The sequence below is a fragment of the Monopterus albus genome, unplaced genomic scaffold (genome assembly GCF_001952655.1).
Source record: "Monopterus albus unplaced genomic scaffold, M_albus_1.0 scaffold12.1, whole genome shotgun sequence".
NCBI classification, from domain to species: domain Eukaryota; kingdom Metazoa; phylum Chordata; class Actinopteri; order Synbranchiformes; family Synbranchidae; genus Monopterus; species Monopterus albus.
This window is the reverse complement of record NW_018127892.1, coordinates 62,215-89,880: the sequence shown is the minus strand read 5'-3', so window position 1 is coordinate 89,880 and position 27,666 is coordinate 62,215. Positions and strand designations below refer to the sequence as shown.

The 27,666-nt window shown below is 41.4% G+C and overlaps 3 protein-coding genes across 5 annotated transcripts in view; 2 read left to right on the top strand and 1 right to left on the bottom strand.

The window, feature by feature from the left end:
- vat1 (vesicle amine transport 1) overlaps positions 1–10,935 on the top strand; it is a 32,470-nt gene extending 21,535 nt beyond the window's left edge. The window contains exons 5-7 of the mRNA XM_020590297.1: positions 3,270–3,359; positions 5,173–5,414; positions 8,712–10,935. Of these exons, the coding sequence (XP_020445953.1) occupies positions 3,270–3,359; positions 5,173–5,414; positions 8,712–8,981 (602 nt within the window). The 3' untranslated portion in view covers positions 8,982–10,935. The remainder of the gene's footprint in view (positions 1–3,269; positions 3,360–5,172; positions 5,415–8,711) is intronic.
- Positions 10,936–11,771: 836 nt separating this feature from the next.
- Positions 11,772–20,682, bottom strand: LOC109954952 (E3 ubiquitin-protein ligase DTX3L). 3 transcript variants are annotated; one of them, XM_020590652.1, is made up of 7 exons: positions 20,516–20,682; positions 19,201–19,384; positions 18,655–18,758; positions 16,104–18,557; positions 15,728–16,042; positions 14,873–15,081; positions 11,772–14,777 (listed from the first exon to the last, which is right to left on the bottom strand). In XM_020590652.1, the coding sequence occupies exons 2-7, from the start codon at positions 19,382–19,384 to the stop codon at positions 14,711–14,713; spliced, it is 3,333 nt and encodes a 1,110-aa protein (XP_020446308.1). In that variant the 5' UTR covers positions 20,516–20,682; the 3' UTR covers positions 11,772–14,710. The 3 variants fall into 3 exon arrangements, with proteins under 3 accessions (XP_020446308.1, XP_020446309.1, XP_020446307.1); XM_020590653.1 differs by having other exon boundaries at positions 15,728–15,991; positions 16,053–18,557; positions 19,201–19,432; positions 20,516–20,681; XM_020590651.1 differs by having other exon boundaries at positions 15,728–15,991; positions 16,053–18,557; positions 20,516–20,681.
- A 977-nt stretch (positions 20,683–21,659) lies between these two features.
- Positions 21,660–26,429, top strand: phb (prohibitin). The gene is made up of 7 exons (XM_020590268.1): positions 21,660–21,765; positions 22,302–22,395; positions 24,931–25,092; positions 25,409–25,551; positions 25,662–25,778; positions 25,882–25,977; positions 26,114–26,429. The coding sequence occupies exons 2-7, from the start codon at positions 22,311–22,313 to the stop codon at positions 26,324–26,326; spliced, it is 816 nt and encodes a 271-aa protein (XP_020445924.1). The 5' UTR covers positions 21,660–21,765; positions 22,302–22,310; the 3' UTR covers positions 26,327–26,429.
- The last annotated feature ends 1,237 nt before the right edge of the window (positions 26,430–27,666 follow it).

Below are 27,666 nucleotides of genomic sequence, written 5' to 3'. Positions count from 1 at the left end.
GGAGTCGTTTTCCAAACCAAGCAAAGTCATTTCACTAAGCAGCGACTGTTCAGATTCTTGTCACCATCAATAATGTTTTCCAAGAGCTTTGTGTAGATGTGGCTCTGGACTCACAAAGAGGGGAAAAAAAACTTTTTTAGGAAAAGGAAACAACATCCAGTTCCTGTTTCTTCCTTCGACTACTGCTGTGTTCCTAGCAGGATGGAGACTGTTAATATGCTGGAGCCTCTTTTCATCATCCCCTCTCCAAACAGTCTGTTTTTTGTAGTATAGAGTGAGACAGGCAGACATTAAAGAGACAGATAGGGAGAGAGCAAGAACTGACACTTTAGACAGTATGTATCTAATTAGAAGCCTGGATCGATGTACAGCCCTTCTCTCTACCTTTCTTTCTGCTGTTGGCTCTGTCAATTCATCTGTGCTGTGGTCAGGACAGAGTCCTGCTGTGAGCCTCCCACAACCCCAGGTTTCTTTTCAGCACTATAGCCAGGCTGACAAAGAGCCACAGTGCTGTTGAGCTTAACATTCCCTTAGATCTCAGCAGCAATGACTTCATGAGCTTCTTTACAAATAAAATCACAACTATTAGAGAAAAAATTGGTCGGACCACTCCCACAGCTCTCGCAGATGTGCCATCTACTACAATGGCTTTAGAAACATCTGTAAGACCTCATTTATACTTGGACTACTTCTCCCCTTGTAGATCTCTCTGAGTTGATCTCAACAATTGCTTCATCTAAATCATCAACATGTCTCCTGGACCCCATCCCGACCACGCTGCTCAAAGACGTCTTTCCCCTAATCAACACATCCATACTAGATCTGATTAACCTCTCTCTATTAACAGGTTATGCTCCACGGGCTTTTAAACTTGCAGTAATTAAACCTCGACTCAAAAAGCCTACTCTTGACCCAGGTGTCCTAGCTAATTATAGACCAATAGCCAATCTCCCATTTATTTCCAAAATCCTTGAAAAAGCTGTTGCAAAGCAGTTATGTGACCACTTGCACAAGAATGATTTGTTTGAGGATGTTCAGTCAGGATTTAGAGTCCATCATAGTACAAAAACCGCATTGGTGAAAGTCACCAATGATCTTCTCCTAGCCTCGGACAAAGGACTCGTCTCCATACTTGTCCTCTTAGATCTCAGTGCTGCTTTTGACACCATTGATCACAGCATCTTACTGCAGAGACTTGAACAGGTTATTGGGATTAAAGGAACTGCACTAAGTTGGTTCAAAGCTTATTTATCAGAAAGATCTCAATTTGTTCATGTTAATGATGAATGTTCCACACAAACTGAAGTTAGTCACGACATTCCACAGGGCTCTGTGTTAGGTCCAATCTCTTCACTTTATACATGCTCCCTTTAGGCAATATTATCAGGAAGCACAACATAAATTTCCATTGCTATGCAGATGATACTCAGTTATATTTATCTATGAAGCCAAATGAATCAGGTCAGCTGGTCAAACTTCAAGCATGTCTTAAAGACATAAAGGCCTGGATGACCTGCAACTTCTTACTTCTAAACTCTGACAAAACTGAAGTTATTGTGCTTGGGCCTGAAAACCTTAGAAATCTGCTGTCTAATCATATAGTTACTTTAATTGACATAGCTCTTTCCTCCAGTACTACTGTGAGGAACCTTGGAGTCATCTTTGATCAGAATATGTCCTTTAAATCACACATAAACCAAGTCTCTAGATCCGCCTTCTTTCACCTGTGCAATATTGCAAAAATCAGGAGCATCCTGTCTCAAAGTGATGCTGAAAAACTGGTCCATGCATTTGTTACCTCCAGGCTGGACTACTGTAACTCTTTACTATCAGGATGTCCCAATAATTCCCTAAAAAGCCTCCAGTTAATCCAAAATGCTGCAGCCAGAGTACTGACAGGAACTAGCAAGAGAGATCATATCTCTCCCATATTAGCTTCTCTCCACTGGCTCCCTGTGAAATTCAGAATAGAATTTAAAATCCTTTTCCTAACATACAAAGCCCTTAATTACAAGGCTCCATCGTATCTTAAAGACCTCATAGAGCTTCATCACAACAAAGCACTTTGCTCTCAGGTTTACTTGTGGTTCCTAGAGTCCACAGAAGCAGAATGGGAGGCAGAGCCTTTAGCTATGAAGCTCCTCTCCTATGGAACCAACTCCCAGTCTCAGTTCGGGAGGCAGACACCCTCTCTACCTTTAAGATTAGACTTAAGACGTTCCTTTTTGATAAAGCTTATAGTTAGGGCTGGATCAGATGACCCTGAGCCTTCCCTTAGTTATGCTGCTATAGGCCTAGGCTGCTGGGGGGCCCATGATGCTCTGAGTTTCTTTCCCTTCCCCTCCTGCTCTCCTCTCCTCCTTCCCCTCTCCTCTCTCTCCCTATGCTTCTATATGCCACCATTACACATTACTAACTTTGTGTCTCCTCTCTCCCATAATGTGTCCTCTCCCTCTCTTTGCACCTTTCTGCAGGTTGCCCTGGCCCTGGAGCTCTATGTCTCTGACGAGCAGTCACCAGCCACATCGACCTGCTCAGTGTTTGATTGTTGTGTCTTGTTGCTTTTCTTCTTTTGTCTCTCCTCTATCCACTCACCGCAACCGGTCGAGGCAGAAGGCCGCCCACCAAGAGCCGGGGTCTGTCGGAGGTTTCTTCCGTTAAAGGAAGTTTTTCCTCCCCACTGTCGCCAAGTGCTTGCTCAAGGGGGATTTGTTGGGTTTTCCCTATGTTATAATAGTGATAACAGTAAGGTCTAGACTTTACTTTGTAAAGTGTCCTGAGATGACTTTTGTTGTGATTTGGCGCTATACAAATAAAATTTGATTTGAGTTGAATCAATAGAACCAGGGTTTCACAGAGCAAGGAGGGGGTAGCCCAATTCAAAGGGTCCCTTCTGCCACAAAGGGACCTCATTAAGGCCGAGCTTACAGACATTAATAAGCTACAGATAAACCTTTAGTTTGCCATGCCTTACCATCTGCTCTGAGGTTGATTTTTTTATTTTGTCCACCAAGGAATGAAATGGATAATGACAAGGAGACATTTTATCCCTTTTCTCTTATCAGTGGCAAGAATGAAAAACATAAAATAAGCAGGGTCTCATCCCGCACCGCTTCTGTCTTTTCTTGGTGTATGTATGGATTCTTTTACATGCAGATATGGCACAACTTGGCTACACTCGCTGCTCTTAGTGAACGCTAACATGCAAGGGGCAGTGCTGAGGAGACTTGGCAGAGATAACTGTCTCCTTCTTCTCTGTCCTTCTCCAGGGCTGGATATAATACTGGACCCTCTCGGAGGATCAGACACCCATAAGGCCTACAACCTGCTGAAGCCTATGGGCAAACTTATTACATACGGTAAGTTAAAAAAAGCAAACTGTTATCTGAGAATTCATCGACACAGCGATGTTTGAAGCAGTTCTATCTGAATGCTGCGTGATACAACACAACAGCTTTCTAAACAATAAGCGTTAACACAAGTAAATTTGTTTAATGTGTTCAACCTGGAAGAAAAAAAAAACTCTCCAATCACTGCAGTTTCCTGCACAGCATAATCAGATTCAGAAGCACTTTTATGAGCCAAGTCAAACAAAACACACGCTTCAACTTCCCCAGGCAAACATCTAGTAATTAACAAGACTTCACGTGATGCTTGTCTCCAGCCTGTATCTACTTCCAACCAAGCTTTTCCAGATTATATTTATTTTTTACCACAGGTTACCAGAATGTCTTATGTAATACCTAAAACCAAGCATGCGTTTTAAGCTTGTTGCAAGCGCTGCACAGCACAGTAGGAATCACTACAGTCATATAACAAGTAATGACCAGCTGCCTGCCCAAGCTAGTAGCTATCAACAGAAATGAACATGAACATGAACATATTCCTACTGGAGCTCATCAGATGCAGATTATAATATTATGAGATCTTTACTCAGTTACAACTCATATAAGCTTGCATGTGATTTTCTGTAAATATTGCTGCAGTTTATGACAAAATAAACATTAGGAATATTTGTAGAATTGCAGCTGCTTTGGACTGAAAATATGACAATAAGCCGCTACAACAACATTAAGTCATTTAATACACTGCATAAAATATTGGTGTGTTTCCACACTTGCCACAGAATGAAGCTGCTTCCTGGTGGGCAGCATGACCCCTCTGTAGAGGGCCATGTCCCCAGTGTGCTGTGTATCACCCATGGGAAGGCGTTTACGCTAGCTCTGTTGCAGTGCCAATGTAGAACCAGCATGTATGCAACAGTGGGCGAGGTCGGCATCCGTCGAGAACAGGGCTTTGCTTTTGCATGCTGTACAAAAAACCACTACCCCCCACCCTCGCCCATTCACCCTCTCTCATCCTTCCAGAACCCTCCAGTCCCGCCCCACCCTCCCAGTCCCTTAATGCTGCCTGCTTCTCTTCTAGCGTATTAGAAATACGCACAGCAGGACAATGGGTGTTTTATCCACACAAAACCTGGAATGTGTCTCAGTGTAGCAGGCTGAGTTCCTTTCTCCTCTCAGAGCATGCTTTGTGCCCCCTGGTTCCCCCCAGGGGGGGAGAGACAGTGAGAGCAGGAGCCTGTGTGAACACAGGAGGAGGGGTTAGGACGGAGATGTGATGACAGCGGGCGCTGAAGTGCTAAAGAGGTTTTCAGGGTGTAGGTGAGAGTGTGATTGTACGGAGGAAATTATAAACCAGAACTAATGCGTAGAGGCACCTGACGGGGCTTATTGTGCTTAATGAATTCTATTATTGTTGTCAATAATTGTTTAGCCTATAAATATCATAAAATTGGAAAAAATGAAAAGCATCATCAGGTGAGGTCTTCACATTGTATTTTTTTTTTTTTTTTCAACCAGCAAAATTTCTTAGATATTCAGTTTAAAATTTAATAAACGATTTCAAATATGAATTGGATACATTGGTTAGTTATTTTTAATCAAATAAATAATCAGTGATCAGGTGTGGGCAAAGTGGGTAAGGTCAGAGGAAAAGAGAGAAAGTGGAAGTGAAGACAGATCATTTGCTCAGTGAATTGATTGCTCACAGGAATTTAGAAATGTATTTGTCCTACAGAGAAACACATGCACACACTCTCTTTTATAGACTCTCTCTCCCAGGCAATAAAGATTTAGGCTATTTCTCTCCTTCTACATTTTTGCTTCTCAGGTGCAGCTAATATGCTGGCAGGACAGAAGAAAAACCTAATTGCCGTGGCCAAGAACTGGTACCACCAATTCTCCATCCACACGCTCAGTCTGATCCAGGGAAACAAGTCCGTGTGCGGCTTCCACCTAGGCTACCTTGACGGTGAGACGGAACTCATCACCGAGACCATGAATACCATTTTGGATCTCTACAAGCTGGGCAAGATCAAGCCCCGCATTGACTCCACTTGGCATCTTGAGCAGGTCCGTGTTTATCTGTTCCCCATTTACACATGGAATTATCATTTGTCTTGTAAGCAGGGTGTGCTTGGACTGATTACAGTCTCTACATTATATGGCCTAAAAATAATGCTTAATGTCACATTATCTTAATGTTTTTGTGACTCAGGCTGGGGGTGGATATGAGGATATACTGTGAGATGATATTTTGCTATGCTGCTTGAACCAAAATATCATTTATTATCCCTGGTTATATTAAGCTATTAGACATAGTGTTATAAATCACTGAGCAGGCCTGCTTTATGGCCATAGTGGATTTACAGAATGTTTACATTAATATGATGTTTGTAATAGTGTCTTTAATTACTTAATTCACTCCAGTGGCCAAAACAGACATGTTCATCTATTAACTTAATGCAAACTCACAATATACATCTCTCTGTATTCTGTTTGTATCAGATTTGTATAGGTATGGTTGTTAGTGTGACTAAATCATCACTGCTCACCTCAGCTGGAAAGATCAGATGATCTACTGGGACAATTGTCTGTTTATACCTGAATTACATGGATTTTTTATGACATTAAAACACAGTCACCAAGAATAAATGTGAATGCCAGGTGGGTCTGTGTGTTCTGTAAGGGGAAACTGTAGGAGCCGAGTGTGGCCCCAGATTCAGTAAGACTCACATTCATCTGTTAAAGTTGGTCAACAAGAACCTCTGTGTCTCTTCTAGCGTAACTCACTCAGCCAGACAAAGTCAGATTGTCAGTGACAAAATTAACACTGCTAGCAGATATGAATAGAGAGAGTGTGAAAATCATGGAGAGAAAGGGAGTCAGAGGCTGACATCTTCTGTTGTCAAAGTCAGAACTGGTCAGTATTTTGGCCTGTGTGCGTGTGGTCAGAGAGAAACACCCGATGTCTTTCTCCGCCATCTGACGCTCTTTCTCTGCCTCTCCATCTGCCTGCTCTTTATATCCCACTCTTTCACTTTGTCTTTAGCTTACTGACTCCGTCTCTGTCTGTCTCTCATCTCTGTGTTCTCTCCTTCTCCCTCCTCTCAGTGTATCTTTTCTGCTTTTTCTTTCTTGTTGCCATGGTGACATCCTTTAGTCAGTGTGTGCGTCTGTCTTAGGGAGGGGCTCTAATGTATGAGAAAGAGACATGGAAGGAGCATGGAAAAACGGAGCAGAGAAGAAGGTGTATCTCAGTCTGGCTCAGTGTGTGATGTTTTTAGTGAACGTCTTCAAACGCTAACGCTACTGCTTGTAGCATTAGAGTCAGTAGTGCAATAGTTAATCAAATTTTTGATTGATTTTTGCAAACCGGGCACAAATGCCACGCCCTGACCCCATCCATCACAGCCTTTCCTTCACTGTCACTTTTCATTTTCGCTTCAGCAATCATTAAATTTGGTTGGGCAGTATTTGGAGATGATCATTTTTCCTCCCTCCTGGTTTTTCTCTCAATTGATGATCTACATTTGCACTGATACCCAAGAGGATAATGGTCATATCTGTAGCTGCAAAACAGCACACTCCAGTCCGAGAGAGTGAAGGGTGGAAGTGGGTGGAGTCATCAAAAGAGCCTCAGTCGATGTCGGCGTGACTTTCATTCACATTGAAGATGATTCTTATAATTCCCGGACTCCTCCTCCACCCCCACCCCCTTCAGTTTGAATGAGGCATGTTCCTCATCTGAAGGACACCAGTTGCTCCCTCTGTCCCCTCCTCCCCATCCCTCCTCCTCAAACTCCCACACTCCCCCTCTTTCCCATGTGTCTGAGTTGTCAGGGCCACGTTTCAGCCGGGCTTTACGTTGCTAGGAGATGGCCCTGTTGCCGTGGCATTGGTCGTTAGGTGGTCTGCCTGCCTTGCAGGAATAGGGGGATGGGAGGAAGCAGGGAGGGGGTAGTGATGCAGACAGTGGACAGAGTTGGTGGTCAGGAGGAGGGTGGGGCTGCTCTGACTGGGATATTCCTCGCATCATTATGATTGACGGTCAGTGGTATCAAATCATCTTTGGGTAGGGTTTTCACTGTCTGCACATGAGTGTGTGACACCCAAAAGTGAAATGACTTGCTGACTGATTTCAGCTTTTATTTAACAACTAAACCACATTATGGTTGCCTTGACAAGTTTTCTAAAGGTAGTATTAAGTATAACAACTAAATTTGAACTTCCGTTGTATTGGCCTTATTAGTGAGCCTTCCCAATGAAAAGAAAGTCAAATCAACTAAAGTTGAGTTACAACATCACTTTGCATGAGTCATAACATAAGCATACAATTTAGTCCTTATTGAAATCCAGCACCTTGCAGTGGAACAAGAACAAGACTAGGACTGAATCAGGGTCCCAGAACCACAATTACCCCCAGAGGAAACATTGGAGAAGCCTCATGCTCATTTATTTATGCCCTTAATGTAAAATCCACAATGAACAGTTTAACAAAACTACAACACTAGCAGCTTTGTAAACCTGGATTTAGCCACAGTATTGCTTTGAGCTAAATGCTAATCTGAGTGTGCTAACATACTGTATATGCTAGTTTATGTTTGTATGCTAATATTTGTTAATTGGCACAAAACAAGGTGCAGCTGATGCTGATGGAAAGGTTGTCAGTTTAGCAGGTTCGTTCATAAACCAGATTGAAGACAATTATCCTGAGGGGGCCATGGATGTCTGTACCAAATGTTATGGCAGTCTATCCAGTAGTTTTGGAGATATTTCAATCAAACCACAAATGTGAACCTAGGGGAAAAGTCAGAAGATCACCAAACTCATTAGGATGTATTCTTTGTGTACCTTCAATGTCTATACAAATCAGTGAGTTTGTGGCAATCGATCCTAAAGTTACAGTGATACCACAAAAGTGGCGGGCCTGGCTAACATCACTAGAGCTGCTAGCATGGTTAAAAATATTTTTCTGATTGAACAATATGTCTCAGCAGCATTTGGGTATTTCATAAAATAATGAACAAACCCATGGCTTACAGTTTCCCTCAAACAAACTCACATTCCGCTTCATCTCTATTTATTTTCTACTTGTAAATATTTTGTTATTTTTTTGGTTTGTTTGCTGTATACTGCTACAACAATCTCATTTCCTCTCAAAGATTAATAAAATCTTGTGTAAACAAGTGTAATTTCACATACACTGCATATTAAAGTAATATTTGGGAGCTGTATGTGTGGAAGATTTGTTTCTAGTCAAAAGAGAAGATTAGAAGCTTCTCAAAAATGAGTGTTTAAAGTCCCTTCTTTCACCTTTGCTCTTTTATATTCCCTTACATAAATGATTGCTCCTTTCGTCTCCTTTAGGTGGGTGATGCCATGAGAAAGATGCAAGAGAGGAACAACATTGGCAAAGTCATTCTCACCACAGAGCCGATGCCCGAGGAGGAGAAGAAGGAGGAGCCCAAAAAGGAGGACAAGAAAGAGGACAAGAAGAAGGAGGACAAGAAGAAAGATGACAAGAAGAAGGACGATGGTAAGAAGGAGGAGAAGAAGGATGACAAGAAGAAAGAAGAGGCCAAGAAGGAGGAGAAGGAAGAAGAGAAGAAGGAAGAGGCAAAGAAGGAGGAGAAGTGAGAGAGATGGATGGGTAGTCAAGCAGACCAGCAGGGAGTTTGTGTCCTGGGAGCAGGGGTTGATGTGTGGGATGAAGGGGTGGGGGGAGGGATGGGGATGGATGAGGTTGGGAAGGTGGGGGTGGAGGGTAGTCAGAAGGGTAAATTACAAAAATCATCACACCACTGTCAGTTTCTCATCTCTTCCACCTCTCTCTTGAGTCCACAGTGGCAGTGATTACTCAGGCCTGGCTACACCCACCCCACTCCCATCTCGTTTTCTTGTCTCTATCTAAAAAAGCAAAACACAACATTCCGATCATCTGTAACACCTTGTAAGCGCCAAATTTAGTTCTCTGCCTAACAAGAAAACAGCTGCAACATTTGAAAGATTTTTCCTGTTTGAGAATGACAGGACAAGAAAGCCATGGAGGGTTGTGGGCAGGGTCCAGGCCTGGGGCAAATTACTGTTTCCCTGACAACCGTAATCCCCTCTCGCACTACGACCCCACCCTCGACCCCCCAAGTCCCTCCGCACCTCAACTCCCACTGTGCTAAATTGTTCTGCTTTGACTTCCACCTGCCACCTCCTGCCCCCCACCCCGCCCCCACTTTGCTGAGTCCCTCCTCAATCTACCCACAGGCCAGACTCACAGATAGGCACAAAGACGGGCAGATAATCGAAGAACCACACCCACCCACACATTGCTCTCTTAGTGTCCAATGCTTAGTTATGTCACTGAGGATGAGTCAGAAATGCCTGTGATTGGCTGATACACCCCACCTCCCCTGGAGATATTTGCATCATGGTTTTGATCATAATGTCTGACTACTCAGATAATGGTGCTAATGCTGCAAGGCCTAACACTACTTATTATTTATCTGGCCTTAGATTGGATTTAGCAAGCATCAGTTATCATTTGTGGCAGGGGAAACAGCTCTACACTGCATGTGTTTCCACTTAATTTCAGTGAAGTTAATACAGTGGCTGCTTTGCACTTGCCTGAATATGAATTTCCCTCATAATGACCCTTTCTGTGCAATGTTGAATAGGGAGGCAGAAAGCATTGCTCAGCTTCCTTCTCCTTAGTTACTGATTTTTCTAGCTGACCAACTGTTGGCAAGAAGTGGATAGTGCCAATTAAGAGAGATTTTGTTTCTGTTCAAACAAGCCACAAATGCACACACATACACACACACAAACATATCCACTCTGGATGTGAAGAAAGACGCACTGTCACGCTGAGACAGTGGCGCGTCTGAAATGAGTTAAGAAGGTGAATACCAGTTCTTTCTCCTCAGGATCAGGCTTTTATTCCTCCCTGGTCCTCCTGGAAGCATTCCACAGCATTCTGCTCCTTTCACAGCGGCTGCTCGCCTGCCGATCACTCTGACCAAAGAGGAGAATTCAGTTCAAGCTGGTGTCCATACTTCACCTCCCCTCCCTCTCTCTGCTCTACTCTCTCTCTCCCTCCCTCCTCTTCCCGTTTCCCTCTCTATCGTCGGCATAGCAACAGGCGTCAGGATCATCAGAGAAGGCACTGTGGTTTGTTTTTCTGACTGCCTCTCCCTGCATCTCTCTGCCTCTCTAACTCTGTATTTGCCAACAGTCGGTGTTGCTGATCAGTGTTTCAACAGGTGTAAAATGTATACATTTGAAATAATTAAATGAGGAGGAGAAGCAGTTTTCATTCTTGTTACTAATCCCCTACCAAAATGTTTTTTAATCAATCTGAATTTTAGATGTAATATTGACAATGTGTGCAGTTAGCAGTACGGTGACTAAAATGGTGCACCACTCCCCCTAACTGAGCAGTATGAATTTTGTCTGGCTACTGTCATGTTTTAAATCTAAATCCCACTAAATCACTGATGTAGGCGGATGATCGACTTTAAAATTTAGACATTTATCTACCTGCCTGCCAGTCTGCCTGCCTGTGAGTATGGTCTCAATGTTGAGATTCAGATGGTGGATAGTAACTTTGTAAAAAACAAACACAAAATGTTTAAATAAAAAAAGAAAGAAAGAAAAAAAGTTGTTGTGTTAGCATGAGAGGCCTCCCTCATGTGCTGTGTGTGGTGTGCCATTGTGTGTGAAGATGTGTGTGTCCTCAGGTTGTTTGCCAGGTTTTAAAAGCACCCACCTTCCCCCTGCCATATTTGCCCCCCACACTACTCTGCTACAATATTATGTAGCTCCAACCCTCCCTTCTTTCTCTCTGTTTCTCTCTCTCTCTCTCTGTCTGTCTGATAAGAGGCATGTGTTATGAGGACAGTTGGTATTAGTATTTTGCACTCTGCTCGCTGATTTTAATGCATTTACAACCATGGCAGTTGCACTCCAGTCCCATGTGAGATTTGATTGGGCTCCAGGTTTGCAGCTTGTTTCCCATCATCCACTCCCAGCATATCTGCTTAAGCTCACTGAAAGCACAGGTGGCACACACACACACACACGCACACATGCTCACGTAAAGGTCCTCACCCAACATTTCCAGGTTGCCAGTCCCTTCCCAGGCCAATTTCTCTTGGGTGGCAGCTAAAGCATTCATCCATCCTAGAGTGTGGGAAGTAAAACATGGAGCTGGGGAAGGTGAACTGGGCTGGAGTGTGACCGCCATGCTGGTGTGAGGAGTGACTGTGTCTTGTCAGCCTCTGGTTAGTGTTCTGTTCTAATCTGCTGGGCTCCCTTTGTGAACCTGTGGAAGGTGCTTCTGTTCCGAGTGCCATGTGAGAAACAAACGCTTCACACGAAAAAAAAAAAGGATGTTTTACTTAATGTTATTTTGATTTACCTTTATATTTTCAGTTGTTTGTTTGTTTTGTTATGCAAGGGTTTAAAGTTCAAAGTTCATACTCTTTATGTGGGGACCTGCCAACCTGCACTCCTCTTAAATGTGATGAAGTCTTTCTGTTGGTCTGAACCATGTGTGCCAAATTGTATGTATATTCCTCTGTCCATGCTTTGAATTGTAATAGTGCATAAAAATCTGAAGAAAATGAAGACAATTTTGTTTTCGGATGCATTTCCATTAACCTTGAAGAAAAATGAAAACACAAGAGTTGTCGGTGTGTCAGATTTGTATCCCATATGCGCATGGGTGCGGAAAGGATTTCTGTTGCAGTTTACAAAGGGTTGAATACAATTTGTAGTTTTTGATTGGTTGCAGTCTTGCTCAAGTGTAGGCCTGAAGTGTCTGCTTTTCTCCTTGGACATAGCTGACCTCTGAGGCGCCTCGTCCATATTGATATCCTTTTTACTGTGTGTTACCAGCTCTTGCATCATGTCTGTTGCAACAGGTTGATTTATTACCTGCGTGTTTACAACCACAGTATGAGTATCACAGTAAATAAGAACTTAACAGGTTGCATTTAATATTAAAAAGTCTACCAAAAGACATAGATTCACAGCTATCTGAAGAATTCATCTAAATCCAAAGCTCCATCGTATTCCTCTTCAGTTTGTTTCCAAATGACTTGTATAGCAATTGAGAGAGCATGTGTTTTCATGCAGCTGTACAGGGGTACCATTACTTTAATACAGCTGCACAAAACCCCAGCTTATTGGCTGAGCATAGCTTGGCTCAGGCCTGCCCCAGACACAACATTTCCGTTTTACAGCTGAGCTCAGTTCACTCAAGGATTATTAGTCGTTCCCCTTTTCCTGTGCTGTATCTGCAGAGCCTCTTGGCTTATGTAACAGTCACAGTCCAGCAGCACCCAGCCAAAATGCCTCTCCATATTGACCTCTTCTTCCTCCATACACATTCGTAGTGAATAAAACATTAGTTTGACATCTGGAATTTCAAATCACATGCATTCGCCAGCATGTGGAAAACAGATAATATTTTCTTTTCTTTCAACATTTTCCCCATGGTTCTTTTAGGCTAAGATGCCTTTGAAGTGAACTCGGTATGGTGGGGGTTTCATGTCCGGGACTGGGATTCAAATGGTTGGTTAAACTCCTTCCTACTTTGGCCTTATGCCCGAAAGCTTTTCCACTATGGTGATGCAGTGTATGTCATCTTGAAATGGTTTCCCAGTCATTCCAGAAACTTATGCAAGAGTACTTAGCAGCTCAGAGATGCATGGGGGAAAAAAAAAGTTTTTCAAAGTAAAAATAAACTGGTAATTTTCGGAACATTTACAGTTTACAATTTGACATCACTAATGAATGCTCAAGGTTTAAGGTCTGAAAAGTACAATAAGACAGAGTATAGCATTTCCAAAGCACCTTTCCAGTCTATGCTTGGCACCCACCTTTAAGCTGTATTTCTCTTTTTAATATGGTTTCACAGATCATTCAAAACTGCAGTTTTCCTCATATAAGAAATCACTTAACTTTCATTTAGCAACAAACACCACAGAATTCTGTTTCGCCCAGTTCACCACACAAACTGTCGCACCAATTTTCCTTCAAGGCGTCCATACTTGATGTAAGCTTTAGTATTGCGAGTCAAAAAGAGAGGCTATGTCAGTGGGTCATTTTCATATTCAGAGCCACTTTGTTCACTCATCCACACTGAGAACCCAAACAGTCACATCTGCCTGTAGCTACTGTTTCCTTATCAGTCATTTTGAAAAGAGTCCAATGCGATAACATCACAGCAACATTGCAGAGATGTTAAGAAAGTACAACCTGACTGGGCTTGTCATGTACAGTACAAAGATGCATGTTTAGTCCACCAGAAAATACGGCACGTGTGTATGTACTGCTATATCGTCTTTCTTGCCCTTCCAGTCATCTCAAACTGCCAGCTGAAGCTGTCCCACCTGACTCCCTTCTGCATAGGCACTGTCGTGGTCAGCTGGTATATTCATGATACACCTTAGCCTGCCTCTGGGAATGCTTCAGAAACTCGCTTCACATTCATCCTGCTATACACCTCTTGCCAGAGTTCAACCACCACTGGTCATTTTCTAAAAGACATACTCAACAGGTTGACTTCTAAGCTAGTACTCATCTACTCCGTCCTTCCTTGCGTTTTTGTTTTTTCTTCTCGCCTCGACTTTGTTTTTTAAACCCTTTGAATTGATGCTGCTTCTGTGCTTGACTCTGGGTTTACTGCGTGGTGCCATGTTGTCCACATGGCCTCTACAGCTTGTAACGCTTCAGTGTGTAATGTTACCATATGCCTTACATGTTTTCCAGGACTAATAAAAAAAGCATAACAAAAAAAAATCAGATGTGCTTTTTTATTTCTGGGCACATTGTGAACGAAACACTGAAGAGAGTAAAAAAGAGGCAGATAAAATCATTAATTTTACTACCCAATATTCTACAAATATCTTTGTTTTTCCTAAAATAGATTACTCTTAAAACCATAAAGAACAATGCAAAATGTATATTAATGCAGTATAATCAAACTGTAGAGTATAAAATAGGATTTTTTCTTAATAAAGATGCTCAGTAAGAAAGTGTTCAAGAATATAATACAAAAGTAAAATGGTGGTTGGTCACACATTTTGAAAAACCCAAACCATCTATCTTAAAGAAATCAATGGTGAGGCAGGTTATAAAATTAAAACATCCAAAATAGCTGCAATACTATGTATTGTGTATAAACAATTTCAGTTTCTTCATACAACATCAAATATCATTAACGTGCTAAAACAGAGCAGTATAATCTGGTATAACCTCAACATATACATACAGTACAATTGGTTCTAACCACAAAATAGATTTTATATAAAACTACATAACAATTTCTTCTCTCTTTTTTATTTTTCTTGAGATTTGGCTGCTGGCTCTTAAATCCCATGGTGTGTTAAAGCTACAGACAAGCGGTCCAAGTAAGTGGAATCTGGGTACCCATTCCTGGAAGAGACAAAAGGAAGACAATTTATCTCAGATACATGGACTCATATTTGTGACCTACAGCCCTGTTAGATCTTCCAAAGGGCCTCACTCACCCTGATTTGCCTCCGTGTATGCTGGTCTTATGTGGGATGCAGTCCCAGGCGACCTTGGCCCCTGTCTCTTTGCCTGTCACTGTGAAGGTGAGTCCCTGCCTGAAGGCTCTGTCCAACCTGGGCAGCAACTTCCTTGATTTCTCGCAGTCTGGAAGGTAAGCTTCAAATATCCCTCCTTGAAATGGTTTTCCAGGAGATGGGTGACCCTCCTGGTATGATGGAAAGCAAAGAACAGTCATTAACAAAGTCTCTAAATATTACCATGCATAAGCTAGGTCCTGTGATATACTGGCACATTAGCAGCACCCTGCAAAGAGAATTTGCAAATGCAATCTGTTTTATGCTAATATGACATTTGACAGTAAACAACCATGTGCTGCCTGGTGCTTACAAATCACAGTAGATCTAGAAACATAAGCAGGATGGTAACAGGAATTGTAATTTCTCACATTATAAATAAAAATATATAAATTGTGCAGTGTTACTTCCAGAGCAACATAAATCAGAACGGGCCCCTCTGAAGGGTCTTAAGTTTCTTGACATTGTGCAGGAGTCAATTACAACACAAGTAAAACTTATTTTACAAGGTTTAATGTGCTTGTACTTAACTATTGTGTAATAAAGAGTCTGAACAAAATGTTTCTGTCAAGAGATAAAGTCCTGAAAACAATAAAAAAGCAAAGATTTTTTTTTTGTACTAAAACTGATGTACAATAACCAAAGACTGTAACTGACCAGCCAGCGTCTTGTGCCTTTCATCTGTTGTCCCTACTGAGATGAAAGCTCAGTACATTCTGTCTTTATTTATTTATACAATAATTCTCAGTAAGAATATTTTTAAAATGAAACTCTCACCACTTGGATACCATCAGGAATGAGGTAAGTGATCTTGACAGCAGAGTCCTTTTTGTGGCCTGGTACACTGATGTTTAGTTTGGAGTAGCTCATTTTGCCCTGGATGCCTTGTGGTGTCAGCTCCGTCTCATGACAGACTCTGCAGTGAAAATGCACTGTGTCCAAACACTTGGAGCACATGCTTACCCCACACTTAGTTCTTATAATCGACGTCCCAGTCTCCCCACACACACAGATGCCCCCCAGGTCTCCATGACCTGACCTTGATTCCCTTGGACTGTCCAGATTCTCTGCTGCTTTTCGCTGTATACTGTCCTTTGGAGTACGATTCCCTTGGACTGTTCTGGATCTCTGCTGTTTTTCGCTGTATACTGTCCTTTGGAGTAGAATGTATGGTTCTCTCGTTCTTATGAAGGCTCACATCTTTATCAGTGTGGGTTGTTGTTGACCCAACACCATTCACACGTCTTGCGCTTCTGTCACTTCCTATTGTAGAGTGATTGACAAATGTCTCAGTCTTGTGTCCATCCATCTCCAATGTACCTATCATTTTCACTTTCTCTTTAATGACAGGATCTTTGCTCACTAATGTTTGGTTAATAGACCCATTCACAAGCTCTGTCTCATGAAAGTCACTTCTGTGGTTTGTTTTCCTTTCCTGACCACTTCCAGTCTCACTTGCTTTGGCTGTTTGGCTCTCTAGCATCACCTGGGGATTACTGTTGCAGTGCACACTGGTAATTTGGTCATCATTCATTTGTGACAATGTGGCCAGATTCCTGTTGGAGATAGAGGTGCTAGAGAAGGCCTGTTGTTCAGGAATTTTGGTCATATCTCCAGAAAAAACCTCCCGCAGTACAGCATCTACCTGAGAACACAGCACTTTTGGACCAAGAAGATATAACCTCTTTTTCAATATCTGAATGGAAACCTTCTTGAAGCGGCTACGCACCTCATCACAACAAGCCTGTAAAGTTTCATTTGCTGGATCAGTGATGCCGAGCTCTGACAAGCACAGCTCCTGCACAGAGAAGTCTGTATTAACTGAATCAACCAGCTTCTGTAAATTGAGCTGACATGAACTCACTGTGGATGAATCTGCCCCTCTTAAGCTGACAGTCACATCAGCACTGCCTTCTGGGTGGCTCTCTTTCATCTGGACATCAGAAGTCAGGTCGTCCACTCGGGTCCTGTAGGCTTCTTTTATGTACTGCCACATGACTGAGGAAACTCTGATCTCTCCATTATAGACTTCCCGCTTGTCCTTCCCTGTTTGGGTACTGAAGCTGGTAGACCTGCCCCTTGCTCTTACTGTTGACTTGCTGTAGTCATCTTGACTCTTATGACCCATAACCTGAGCCTTCTGCTGAGGTGTTCCTGAGAAACTACTGGCTCGCTTCAAGGGGGATCCAGACACTGAGGGTGGTGTAGTGCTTCCTGACAAACTGGACTGAGTAGTGCTGAGGGGGGATGTTAAATTCTTGGGTCGAGTATCCATTACGTTTGAGTTCAGGGAAGTTTTTTTCTGCATAAAGGCAGATGAAGGCAAAGTGTCACCACTCTTAAACAAGATGTCCCCTCCAGTGTTTTGAGCTAATGCTGTGGAGGCTCTTTCACCAGAAATCCCTGCTTTATCTGATAGAACATCATGCCCTAAGACTGGCCCAAGGCGTGTTTGCCTACTAGGAGAAAAAACCCCTCGTAAGTCAGTTGGTCGACTGCTTAATGCTGCTAGTCCTGAATCCTTAAACCGAGCTGCTAATTTATACCTTCTAGCTCCATCAGCTTTCCTTTCATCTTCATCTGACATCAGCATGTGATCTATCCTTTCATCTGGAGATCCTTCAGGGGAGAAGGTGGTGATGGAGACTCTCTCCTCATCAGCAGGAGATGATGAACTCAAATCATATGACGGATATCTAAGAAGACTGTATACATCCTCTTTTTTACTCCTCACTTGGCTGTGGTCGAGAAGAAGGAATTGCTTGGCTTCAGACACATCACCACTGTTCCCAATAATGTAAATATATCTGTCGTCTTCGTTCAGAAGAAGCTTGGGAAGTCGGACACTTAAGTTCTCCATCGCTCTTTGCAGCCCATCCCTGGACAGGATACACTTAGGAAGCTGAGCTCGACGGGTCTTGGCCTCATTCTCCTGGTAAAGCCTACTTATTGCCTTTTTTGCCAAATTCAGGTGCTCTCTACCAACCCCATCCACTCCTGTTGCAACCTGTAAGAACAGAGTAGTCAACCCCTGGTTTGTCATATCCACCACCTCAACACCATACTGACTGAGGATATGCTGATATTCCTTCTGGCAGTGTCTCTGCAGATACTGAAACATATCAGCATCTACAATTAGTGAGAAGTCCTCCTCTGACTCTGAAGGACGCCCTGGAAGCTCCACAGCTGCACCCTCTGTCCGGCCAGTATCTTCCCAGCCACTCGGTGTCAGGTCTCTAGGAGTGCGTAAACTGTAGTCGTCATAGGTTGTGCCAGTGTGAGCTCTGCCTCTTTGTTCTCTTTGCTTGTTAGGTTTCTTGCTCTGATCTTCTGACTCCTGAGTATGAGGCTTCTGATCAGGCTGGAAGCCACTCAGAACAGATTGACGTGAGCCTTTGTTTTCTGCTGATTGCTGGCCTCCAGAATGGCCAAGTAATTGTGCCAAGGCAGCCTGGACTTTGGAGTAGGCGCCACACAATATATAGAATTTTTTAGTAACATCATAGTTTATCTGGACTTCAGGGTGGCTCATATGAAGGCTTGTCAATGCCGGTTTTCCCCCAGGAAGCTGTCTGTAGTCAACAGTTGCTGATAAACTTAAGATGACCTATAAATATAGAAGGAGAGAGACAAGAAATACTTATGGATTTTACTGTATATTCAATATTTGTTTACATATTTTCCAACATTCTAGTTAAATATACCTTGTCTGGGTCCAGACTCTTGTGATGCTCAGTTACAGTGAGTTTATACTTCTTCCCATCCACTTCCAGAATGTGCCGGCCATGCTGAATAACGCTCTGTGCCACTGTGAGAGAGAGGTCACCAGAGGGGAATCAATCTCAGTCTGTGTAGCATCCTGACTGTGCACTTTTACTATTGGCCACTCCGCTGACCTGCGTGCCAACAGTCCAGCTCAGAGTAAATTACTAGTGACAGCTGACATAGCGCAATAACTTGCTATTACTTTGCAAATGACTGGACTAAATTTTGGAGTCTTTAGAGTGAAGGTTAACAAAACATTTATGTTGTCATGAGACCTGTAGCTAATATAATGATATAGTCAATAGTATTTTAACATCCAAGTGTCTGCGATAGAATCAGTTACTTTCATATGCACAGACATGCATATTCCCTGGATAGTATTTTAACATCCAAGTGTCTGCAATAGAATGAGTTAAATATTCAGAAAAATCCTCATCCCCTATACCTCATATGCACAGACATGCATATTCCCTGACTTTACTGACCTCCACTGTCCTCGAATGTGATGAGGGCAGAGCCGGGCGTTGCCTTGACAATAGTGACAGTCTCTATTTCCCCTCCTCCATTCCTGGTTCTCAGAAAGTGAATAAAAAGCTTGTCTTTCAGCTTGTCATCATCAGTGTCTGAGGGCAGACCACTCACCCTCACAGTCCTGCCCGGCTCTGCCATCTGCAGGGAGCAAGACAATTATTGCTGTAAAGGGGAAACTTAGTGTGTCTGCAAGACAGAAGTGCAGAAATCTCATGATTTAATAGAAATCGTGAGCGTGAACATCAACATGATGATAACAAAGGACAATGCACATCACCTATTTTAGAAGCTGTTCATGTTATTATCAGACAACCATACAAAGACCCCACCCTTGCAAACAGGAAGAGACATATTTGATAATATAACCCCCTCTATTGGGGGTTACTAGCACACTACATCAACATACTCAAAATTTTCCATTTCAACTGTCATCATCAATGAGACCTTTTCATTGAAATTCTGTGCAAATAATTCAGGCCCAAATTTATTAAAGTGTCTTCAGTATTACCTTGGAAGCTGGTTATGTACAGTAAAACAATGTCAGGCTAATACAGTGGCAGGCTTTCGAAACAGAGCTTTGATTTCATTAATGCAATAACTACTGAGAAATTTACTACGAATCCCTGAACACGTGATGCTAATTTTTGGTGCAAACCCCTTAGTGCAATGCAGTATGTAGCCTATATAAATGTGAAAATGGCAAATAACATGGACAGAATGTAACAGAAGCCCTGTGATTGACTGGCGACCTGTCCAGGGTGGACCCCGCCTCTCGTCCGATGTCAGCAGGGATTGGCTCCAACCTCCCCGCGACCCTCTTCAGGAATAAGCGGTATAGATAACAGATGGATGGAGAGTGACAGATGATTAAGTTAACGCCCCTTCCTCCCGCTCCCCACCCACAGTTTGCTGCTATCTTGATGGGGGCTAATTAACAAACAATAGACTACTCCAAAAATAGAATTTAGCTTGATGTTGCTAGTTGCTATGGATCTGTAACTGTAAGCTTATAATCAGTCGTGCTCCAGTCAAATTTGCAGCCAACCCGTAAGACATGCAAAGCATGTTGAATGTTTACTGCTACAGGATGTCATGTATGTAGACCCAAAAGGGGGAAGCCACATTGCAGAGCTGAGTGTCAAGGAAGTGAAAAAATCAAACACAATCTGCTTGTCACTCTATCTACGGATCTTGTGTTTTTGGCGCGACAACATTACTATCTGTCCCAAAACATCATGAATATGTTTCAGATTTGTAATCATTACTGACCTTACAAACGCGTCTGGTGCAGTTTCTCGCTATTTTTCAAAGACCGTCACACTTTTCAAGCCATGGAAGAAAAGTGAAACTACACAGTGTCGTGTGGTTTCTCATGTCCGCGCCAGGGGGCGGACACGCGCCATCCTGTTGCGTAGCTCATAGATGTTAACTATCTGTTTTCACCCACATACTGTACATTTGGCTCGTGTGTACATGTAAGCGAGTGGTTTATCTGCTACTCTATTACTTAAACAATAGATAATTCTTAAGGTACAGTCTGGTACAAGTGCAAAGCAACCAAAATGACTGCATATTTCAGTACTAAAATAAGCTTTTGAGAATAGTTGATATGACCAATCTTGGTCTAATAAATGCAGAATATAGCTATTGTATAGCATGTGAGAGACAAGCCGGCCAATAAAACCGAAAATAGGCTAAACAAGTCCCGCTTTCTAATTTAATATTATAACTTACAATTCCTGGCATTGCAGTTGTCCTACTTAATTATTTACATAAAATCGTTTTATTAAACGTCAGTGCTCCCTGCAGTGGTACAGCAACCTAAGTACATTTACTCAAGTAGAGCAGGTAGTACACTATAGTTTTAAGGTAAGCTACTTGTACTTTCCTTGAGCATTCCATATTAACCTACCTACTTAACTACATTTTAGAAATACTCTACTCCAGCACACTTATTTGATAGCTTTGGTTACCTTAAGAATCATATTATCAATACAAAATAATCAACTAATAAACTATTATGTAGGCTACATTATTAAAGTGGTTAAAATTTGCCCCACTTTTACCAGCAGCAACATAAGTGATGCTTAAAGCATAAAGTATTCTATTCCAATAATATAATATATTTTACATCTTTCTGAAACTGGTCATTCTCAAAATGAGTAGACTACTTTTACTTTTGGTAATTAGTAAGCTAGTAAATAAGCTGTAAGGATACGGAGTGGAAGCTGTTTCAGTATCTAAAGACTACAGTAGAGTTTATTTGTTTGTTTATTCAAATAACCCAGCAATCGATTAATCTTTCTAATATAGACCATAGAACAGTAGGTGGCAGTACATTATCATTACATTGAATGCTAATTACTTAGACACAAGTCATAGAAGAAGAAGAAGTCTGTCTTTTGTCCAATCACAGGCTACGTTGTTTCATCCACTGCGCAGGAGTTGTGGAGCAGATAGTTCATGTGTCTTCGTGTGTCGTGCTTGGTGGAGGTCACAGTCATCAGAGCAAAACTGGGGTAAGTTACGATATGTAGTTTGTTTGTGTGGTTGAAATACTTAATTTCATAATGATAACTACGCAGCGAGAAGGAGACGTATACATATATATGAGTAGCATATCACGTGTGTTCGGTACAGTTTTATGTTAATCGCTGTTCATTTTCATCAGCAAGAGACGACGAACGTGCGGACACCCAGCGTGCTAACGTTATTTGGACTTGGCTAACATAATCATTTAAATGTATCTTAGAAGTGAGATATTGATATGAGTACTTTACATGTCGGAACTCTTAAATTTCAGCGCTCGTTTCAGTCAGCTTAGCTTGCTGGCGGTCTCAGTCTCAGTTCACAGCTAGCTTGCAAGCTAATGCTAGCTAGTACGCTAAACCCACAGCCTTGGCACTCACTCAGTTCTAGGCCAAAGCAAACGGTTATTAGAAGGGGATTTAACCCGGCCTTCAAAAGACCATCACAAACGATTAAATGTTTTATATTCTGTAGGATTAATGATGGTATTGATGTGTACTAACACCTTCCTTTTCATTGCCTGCAGCTTGTTGTCATGGCCAAGCTATTTGAGACACTTGGGAAGTTGGGCTTGGCCCTGGCCATCGGAGGAGGCATTGTTAACTCTGCCCTTTTCAATGGTGAGTGCTACTTAGTTTGGCATGTAGCACATGACGAGAACTACAGTGCAGAAGATTGGTCTATTAATCTGCAGCTATTGTGATAACCAATTAATCGTTCAGTCATTTCCCCAAGAAATATAATGAAAGATTGTCAAATTACTATAATCTCTTAGAGCACAGTAATGGATTGCAAATATAGAAATACTCAAATGTCCAATATAATGCACCAGAGGTTTCAGGGGGATATTAAAACTAATTAATGCAAGGCAGCTGATGTTATGGTCACTTAATGTTAGCCTCATAATTTTATAGTTTATTCCTCTACTGTTTTTCATCTCCCCAGAAAATTCTATGTTCTGTATGTGCAATGTTTTAGTGTTAAGTTCATCAATGTATTTCCAAAGTAATGTCAGTAACATACCCCAGCTTAACCTACAATTTGAACTAGTCATGGTCAAAGGTTGGGAAAATATTTCTCTGGGTTCAAAAAACGGCCTCAACTATTGATGAACATTTTCAGTTTTTTTTTTCTGACTGATAATTGATGCTGGTTAACCGACAAGATTAAAAGGCTACTCTGTTTTAAATGGATGAGTGTCTGTGACTTATAACTTTAATATAATAGATTTTTTTACATGTGCAAAAATGGCATAAACAACATGAATTTGAACATCATCATAGCATCACACACCTGTGGAACTGTGAATAGGGTAAACCAGCCTAGTAAAATAGCTTTTGTGTGCTGCTGACTGGAGGCATTTTACGTTACTTTAGGGATGTTTGATGTTGTATTTGATATGGGCCATAAATGTTACCTTCTTTCAAAGTGTTGATCAAAGTAAAACAGACCACTCTGATAGCCTATATTTCTCTGAAAACTCCAGATACAGCAAAGACCTTAATTGTGCAAGTAAACCGTAGAACCGTAACTTCTGTTCTCAGGGAGAAGTGTAGGATAGAAATAGATGAGAGAGGGAGTGTCACACTTTTATTGTTTGAAATTTTAATTTGTATTTGCTTTTTATTATGATTGGAATTGATAGCCTCTAACTAAATCAAACATGATTTATTGATTATTTGGGACAACCTAAACTTCCAGGGGAAGGCAGTTCTCTTTTGGTGGACCTCTGAAGTTGTCCACCAGAAATATAATGAAAGATTGTCAAATTACTATAATCTCTTAGAGCACAGTAATGGATTGCAAATATAGAAATACTCAAATGTCCAATATAATGCACCAGAGGTTTCAGGGGGATATTAAAACTAATTAATGCAAGGCATCTGATGTTATGGTAGTTTTTAAATTCTGACTCTATGCTTTTGTATTGAGATATTGACAATACACTTAATGTTAGCCTCATAATAGTTTATTCCTCTACTGTTTTTCATCTCCCCAGAAAATTCTATGTTCTGTATGTGCAATGTTTTAGTGTTAAGTTCATCAATGTATTTCCAAAGTAATGTCAGTAACATACCCCAGCTTAACCTACAATTTGAACTAGTCATGGTCAAAGGTTGGGAAAATATTTCTCTGGGTTCAAAAAACGGCCTCAACTATTGATGAACATTTTCAGTTTTTTTTTTCTGACTGATAATTGATGCTGGTTAACCGACAAGATTAAAAGGCTACTCTGTTTTAAATGGATGAGTGTCTGTGACTTATAACTTTAATATAATAGATTTTTTTACATGTGCAAAAATGGCATAAACAACATGAATTTGAACATCATCATAGCATCACACACCTGTGGAACTGTGAATAGGGTAAACCAGCCTAGTAAAATAGCTTTTGTGTGCTGCTGACTGGAGGCATTTTACATTACTTTAGGGATGTGTGATGTTGTATTTGATATGGGCCATAAATGTTACCTTCTTTCAAAGTGTTGATCAAAGTAAAACAGACCACTCTGATAGCCTATATTTCTCTGAAAACTCCAGATACAGCAAAGACCTTAATTGTGCAAGTAAACCGTAGAACCGTAACTTCTGTTCTCAGGGAGAAGTGTAGGATAGAAATAGATGAGAGAGGGAGTGTCACACTTTTATTGTTTGAAATTTTAATTTGTACTTGCTTTTTATTATGATTGGAATTGATAGCCTCTAACTAAATCAAACATGATTTATTGATTATTTGGGACAACCTAAACTTCCAGGGGAAGGCAGTTCTCTTTTGGTGGACCTCTGAAGTTGTCCACCCTCTAGGCGAGACACAGCACATCTCATACCCATGGAGAGGGCAGAAAGAGTGCCGGCAGCTTGTGAGAAAAGAGTAAAATACAGAAATGCTGGTGTCTGATGAGCTTTACACCATGTCCCAGATGAGAGGATATGTTGGCCCTATAATCTGTTTTTCAGCAAACTGTTTGCTTTTTTTTTTTTAGAGTCTAACTGAGAGTATTAATCAATTCGAATTCTTATCGGTTAACTGTTAAATGGTTAAGGATGTGCATCCCTAGTCTTAACAGATGGTTTGACAGCCATAGTGTTATGAATTATGAAAACCTGTACCTTGTATACACAAACCTGGCAAACTAACTATCCTTCTTTCCACAGTTGATGCAGGCCATCGGGCTGTGATATTTAACAGGTTCAAAGGAGTCCAAGATGATGTTGCTGGTGAAGGGACCCATTTCCTCATTCCTTGGGTTCAGAAACCTATAATCTTTGATTGCCGATCCCGTCCACGCAATGTACCTGTCATCACAGGCAGCAAAGGTACATCATTCAAAGGCTAAACTGTTCCTCTGCTGTTTTCTGGTATTGTTAAGTTTTAACTCTCAAATCAGTAGACTGTATAGATTGTTTGAAGATACAACTAGCGTGAAATGTTTTATAAGGAGAGTAATATATAATCTGACAGGGTTAACATCCAAATGTAACGGGTATTTATGTTTACATTTGGCTACAGACTGTGCAAATATCTCCTAAGAATGAAAGTCTGTTGTCCATTCGAGGGATTAATCTGTGACAAACCTTTTCACTGTAGGCTAATATGTGCACTGCGGGTTACATTTTAATCACTCCCCCACAGACTTGCAGAATGTAAACATTACATTGCGTATCCTCTTCCGGCCGGTGACAAGTCAGCTGCCACGCATCTTCACCAGTATTGGTGAAGACTATGATGAGAGGGTGCTACCGTCCATCACCACAGAGGTCTTGAAGGCTGTAGTGGTGAGCATCAGATTGAGGTTCTGTTGTTGACAATGTGTGAACAAATGAACTTGTACATTACTGTGTAAGGCAATTTTTTATTTTTATTTATTTAATTTTTTTTCTCACAGGCTCGGTTTGACGCTGGTGAGCTCATTACCCAGAGAGAGCTCGTGTCTCGCCAGGTCAGTGAGGACCTGACAGAAAGAGCCTCCACCTTTGGCCTTATCTTGGATGATGTTTCGCTGGTATGAAGCTGGGGGCAAATGATGTCTGTGTTTGTAGTGATGTCTTGGTTATCATTTTGATGGGATTTTAACATGGAGAAACTACTGTAATGTGTCCTTTCAGACTCACTTAACTTTTGGAAAAGAATTCACAGAGGCTGTTGAGATGAAGCAGGTGGCCCAACAGGATGCTGAGAGGGCCCGTTTTGTTGTAGAAAAGGTATATTTTTCATGGTTTTTACATACAGGATATCCCTGTTATCTCAGTACTACAGGTGCATTTAAAATTTTGCATGCAGTCTCTATTGGGAAAAGTGGAAAGTTGAGTATTGGTAATCTTCCTTTTCATTCTTTAGGCAGAACAACAGAAGCAGGCTGCTATCATCTCAGCAGAGGGAGACTCTCAGGCTGCCTTGCTTATTGCCAACTCCCTAATGCAGGCTGGCGATGGTCTGGTAGAGCTACGCAAGCTGGAGGCAGCTGAGGATATCGCTTTCCAGCTCTCCCGCGCCCGCAATGTCACCTACCTGCCCTCAGGACAGGGCACATTACTCCAGTTGCCCCAGTGATAGCAGCTCACCCCTTTTCAACCCCACACTCGCTGTCACCAGCTGTTAGATGGTCCATGGAAGGGGTGGTTGGAGGATTCAATAAAGGACTCTCCCAACTTCATATCCATTCCTCCCACTCTTTCTCTAACCAACTCTGGACTGGGCTCTGCTGATAACAGTATAGTGGGAGACAAAGTGAGAGGTCAGACATAGATATATTGAAGTCCAGCCATGCGTAAGGAAGTGGAGGGATAAATCGCTCCATCTTTACATCAAGGAAAAGAAATGATTCATTTTAAAACAAAAATTCTGAATAATAAATGGCATTACTCTGCTATTGCACTGGAAAGTGTAACTACATTCAAGTGTAATGGAAGGCTCTAAATTCATTGTGTGATATATAACTCAAATTAGTTTATTAGAATTAGTTTATTCTTTGACTTAAATTCTGTGTTCTGACTTGATTACATTTCTGGAATATATCTGCTCTCCAAGAAATTGTCTATGGATAATATTGTCACCCCCAAATCAATTGGAATGTGCCTGTCAAATAGTAGAGGATGAGCCTCCATTCTTTACAAGTGTAGCTGACTTTAGTTTTGTGCAGAAAGTGCAAGCCCTGTAATTCCAAATGGCTCGGTTTAACAGTAAAATGGTCATGCTACTTCTAAGTGGTCATGTTTTGTTGTTCAAGGCCTCTGGGAATATACAGCATTTCCTCTTGATTGTAATTATAATTGTCGCCACAGGAGGGTGCCTCATAATTACAGTTGCATTGTCTCTTAGCAGTTGTCTTTTTCGTTTTTTCTTCACTGAATTATACTAATTTTAGAAGTAGGTATGGTTGTCATAAGATTAGTGCATTTGAGATATCAGATGTTTTATACTTGGTTTAGTTGATAAAGAGGTAAATAACAGACCAAATGCATTCTTTTAATGGTTTCTAGTTAAATAATAATGATGAACTGAGTGGGAGCACTCTCTCCAAGCATACATAACTCAGTGGATTTAAAGGTTAAAAACAGTCCACGCCATGGGCTGGCCTTCTGCTGACCACCCATGTATTTGATATTTTCATTCACTCAGATTCTAACCTGCACTTTAAACCAGATATTATTTGATTATGTAATTAACAGAAAACTGAACAATTTAGTCATTGAAGTAATGTTTTAAGCAAAAATGTCAAACTGAAAACTGACAGTTTCAGTTTTCTGAGAATGTAATTTTTGACAGTTTGACTAGTCGGAAACAATTTGATTACATTTGCTTAGCATTCAGGGAATAATTATATGAGCATGTTTGAATAGTTTCTTACATTTTATACACTGACAATCAAATTGAATATTGAAAGAAGTGAT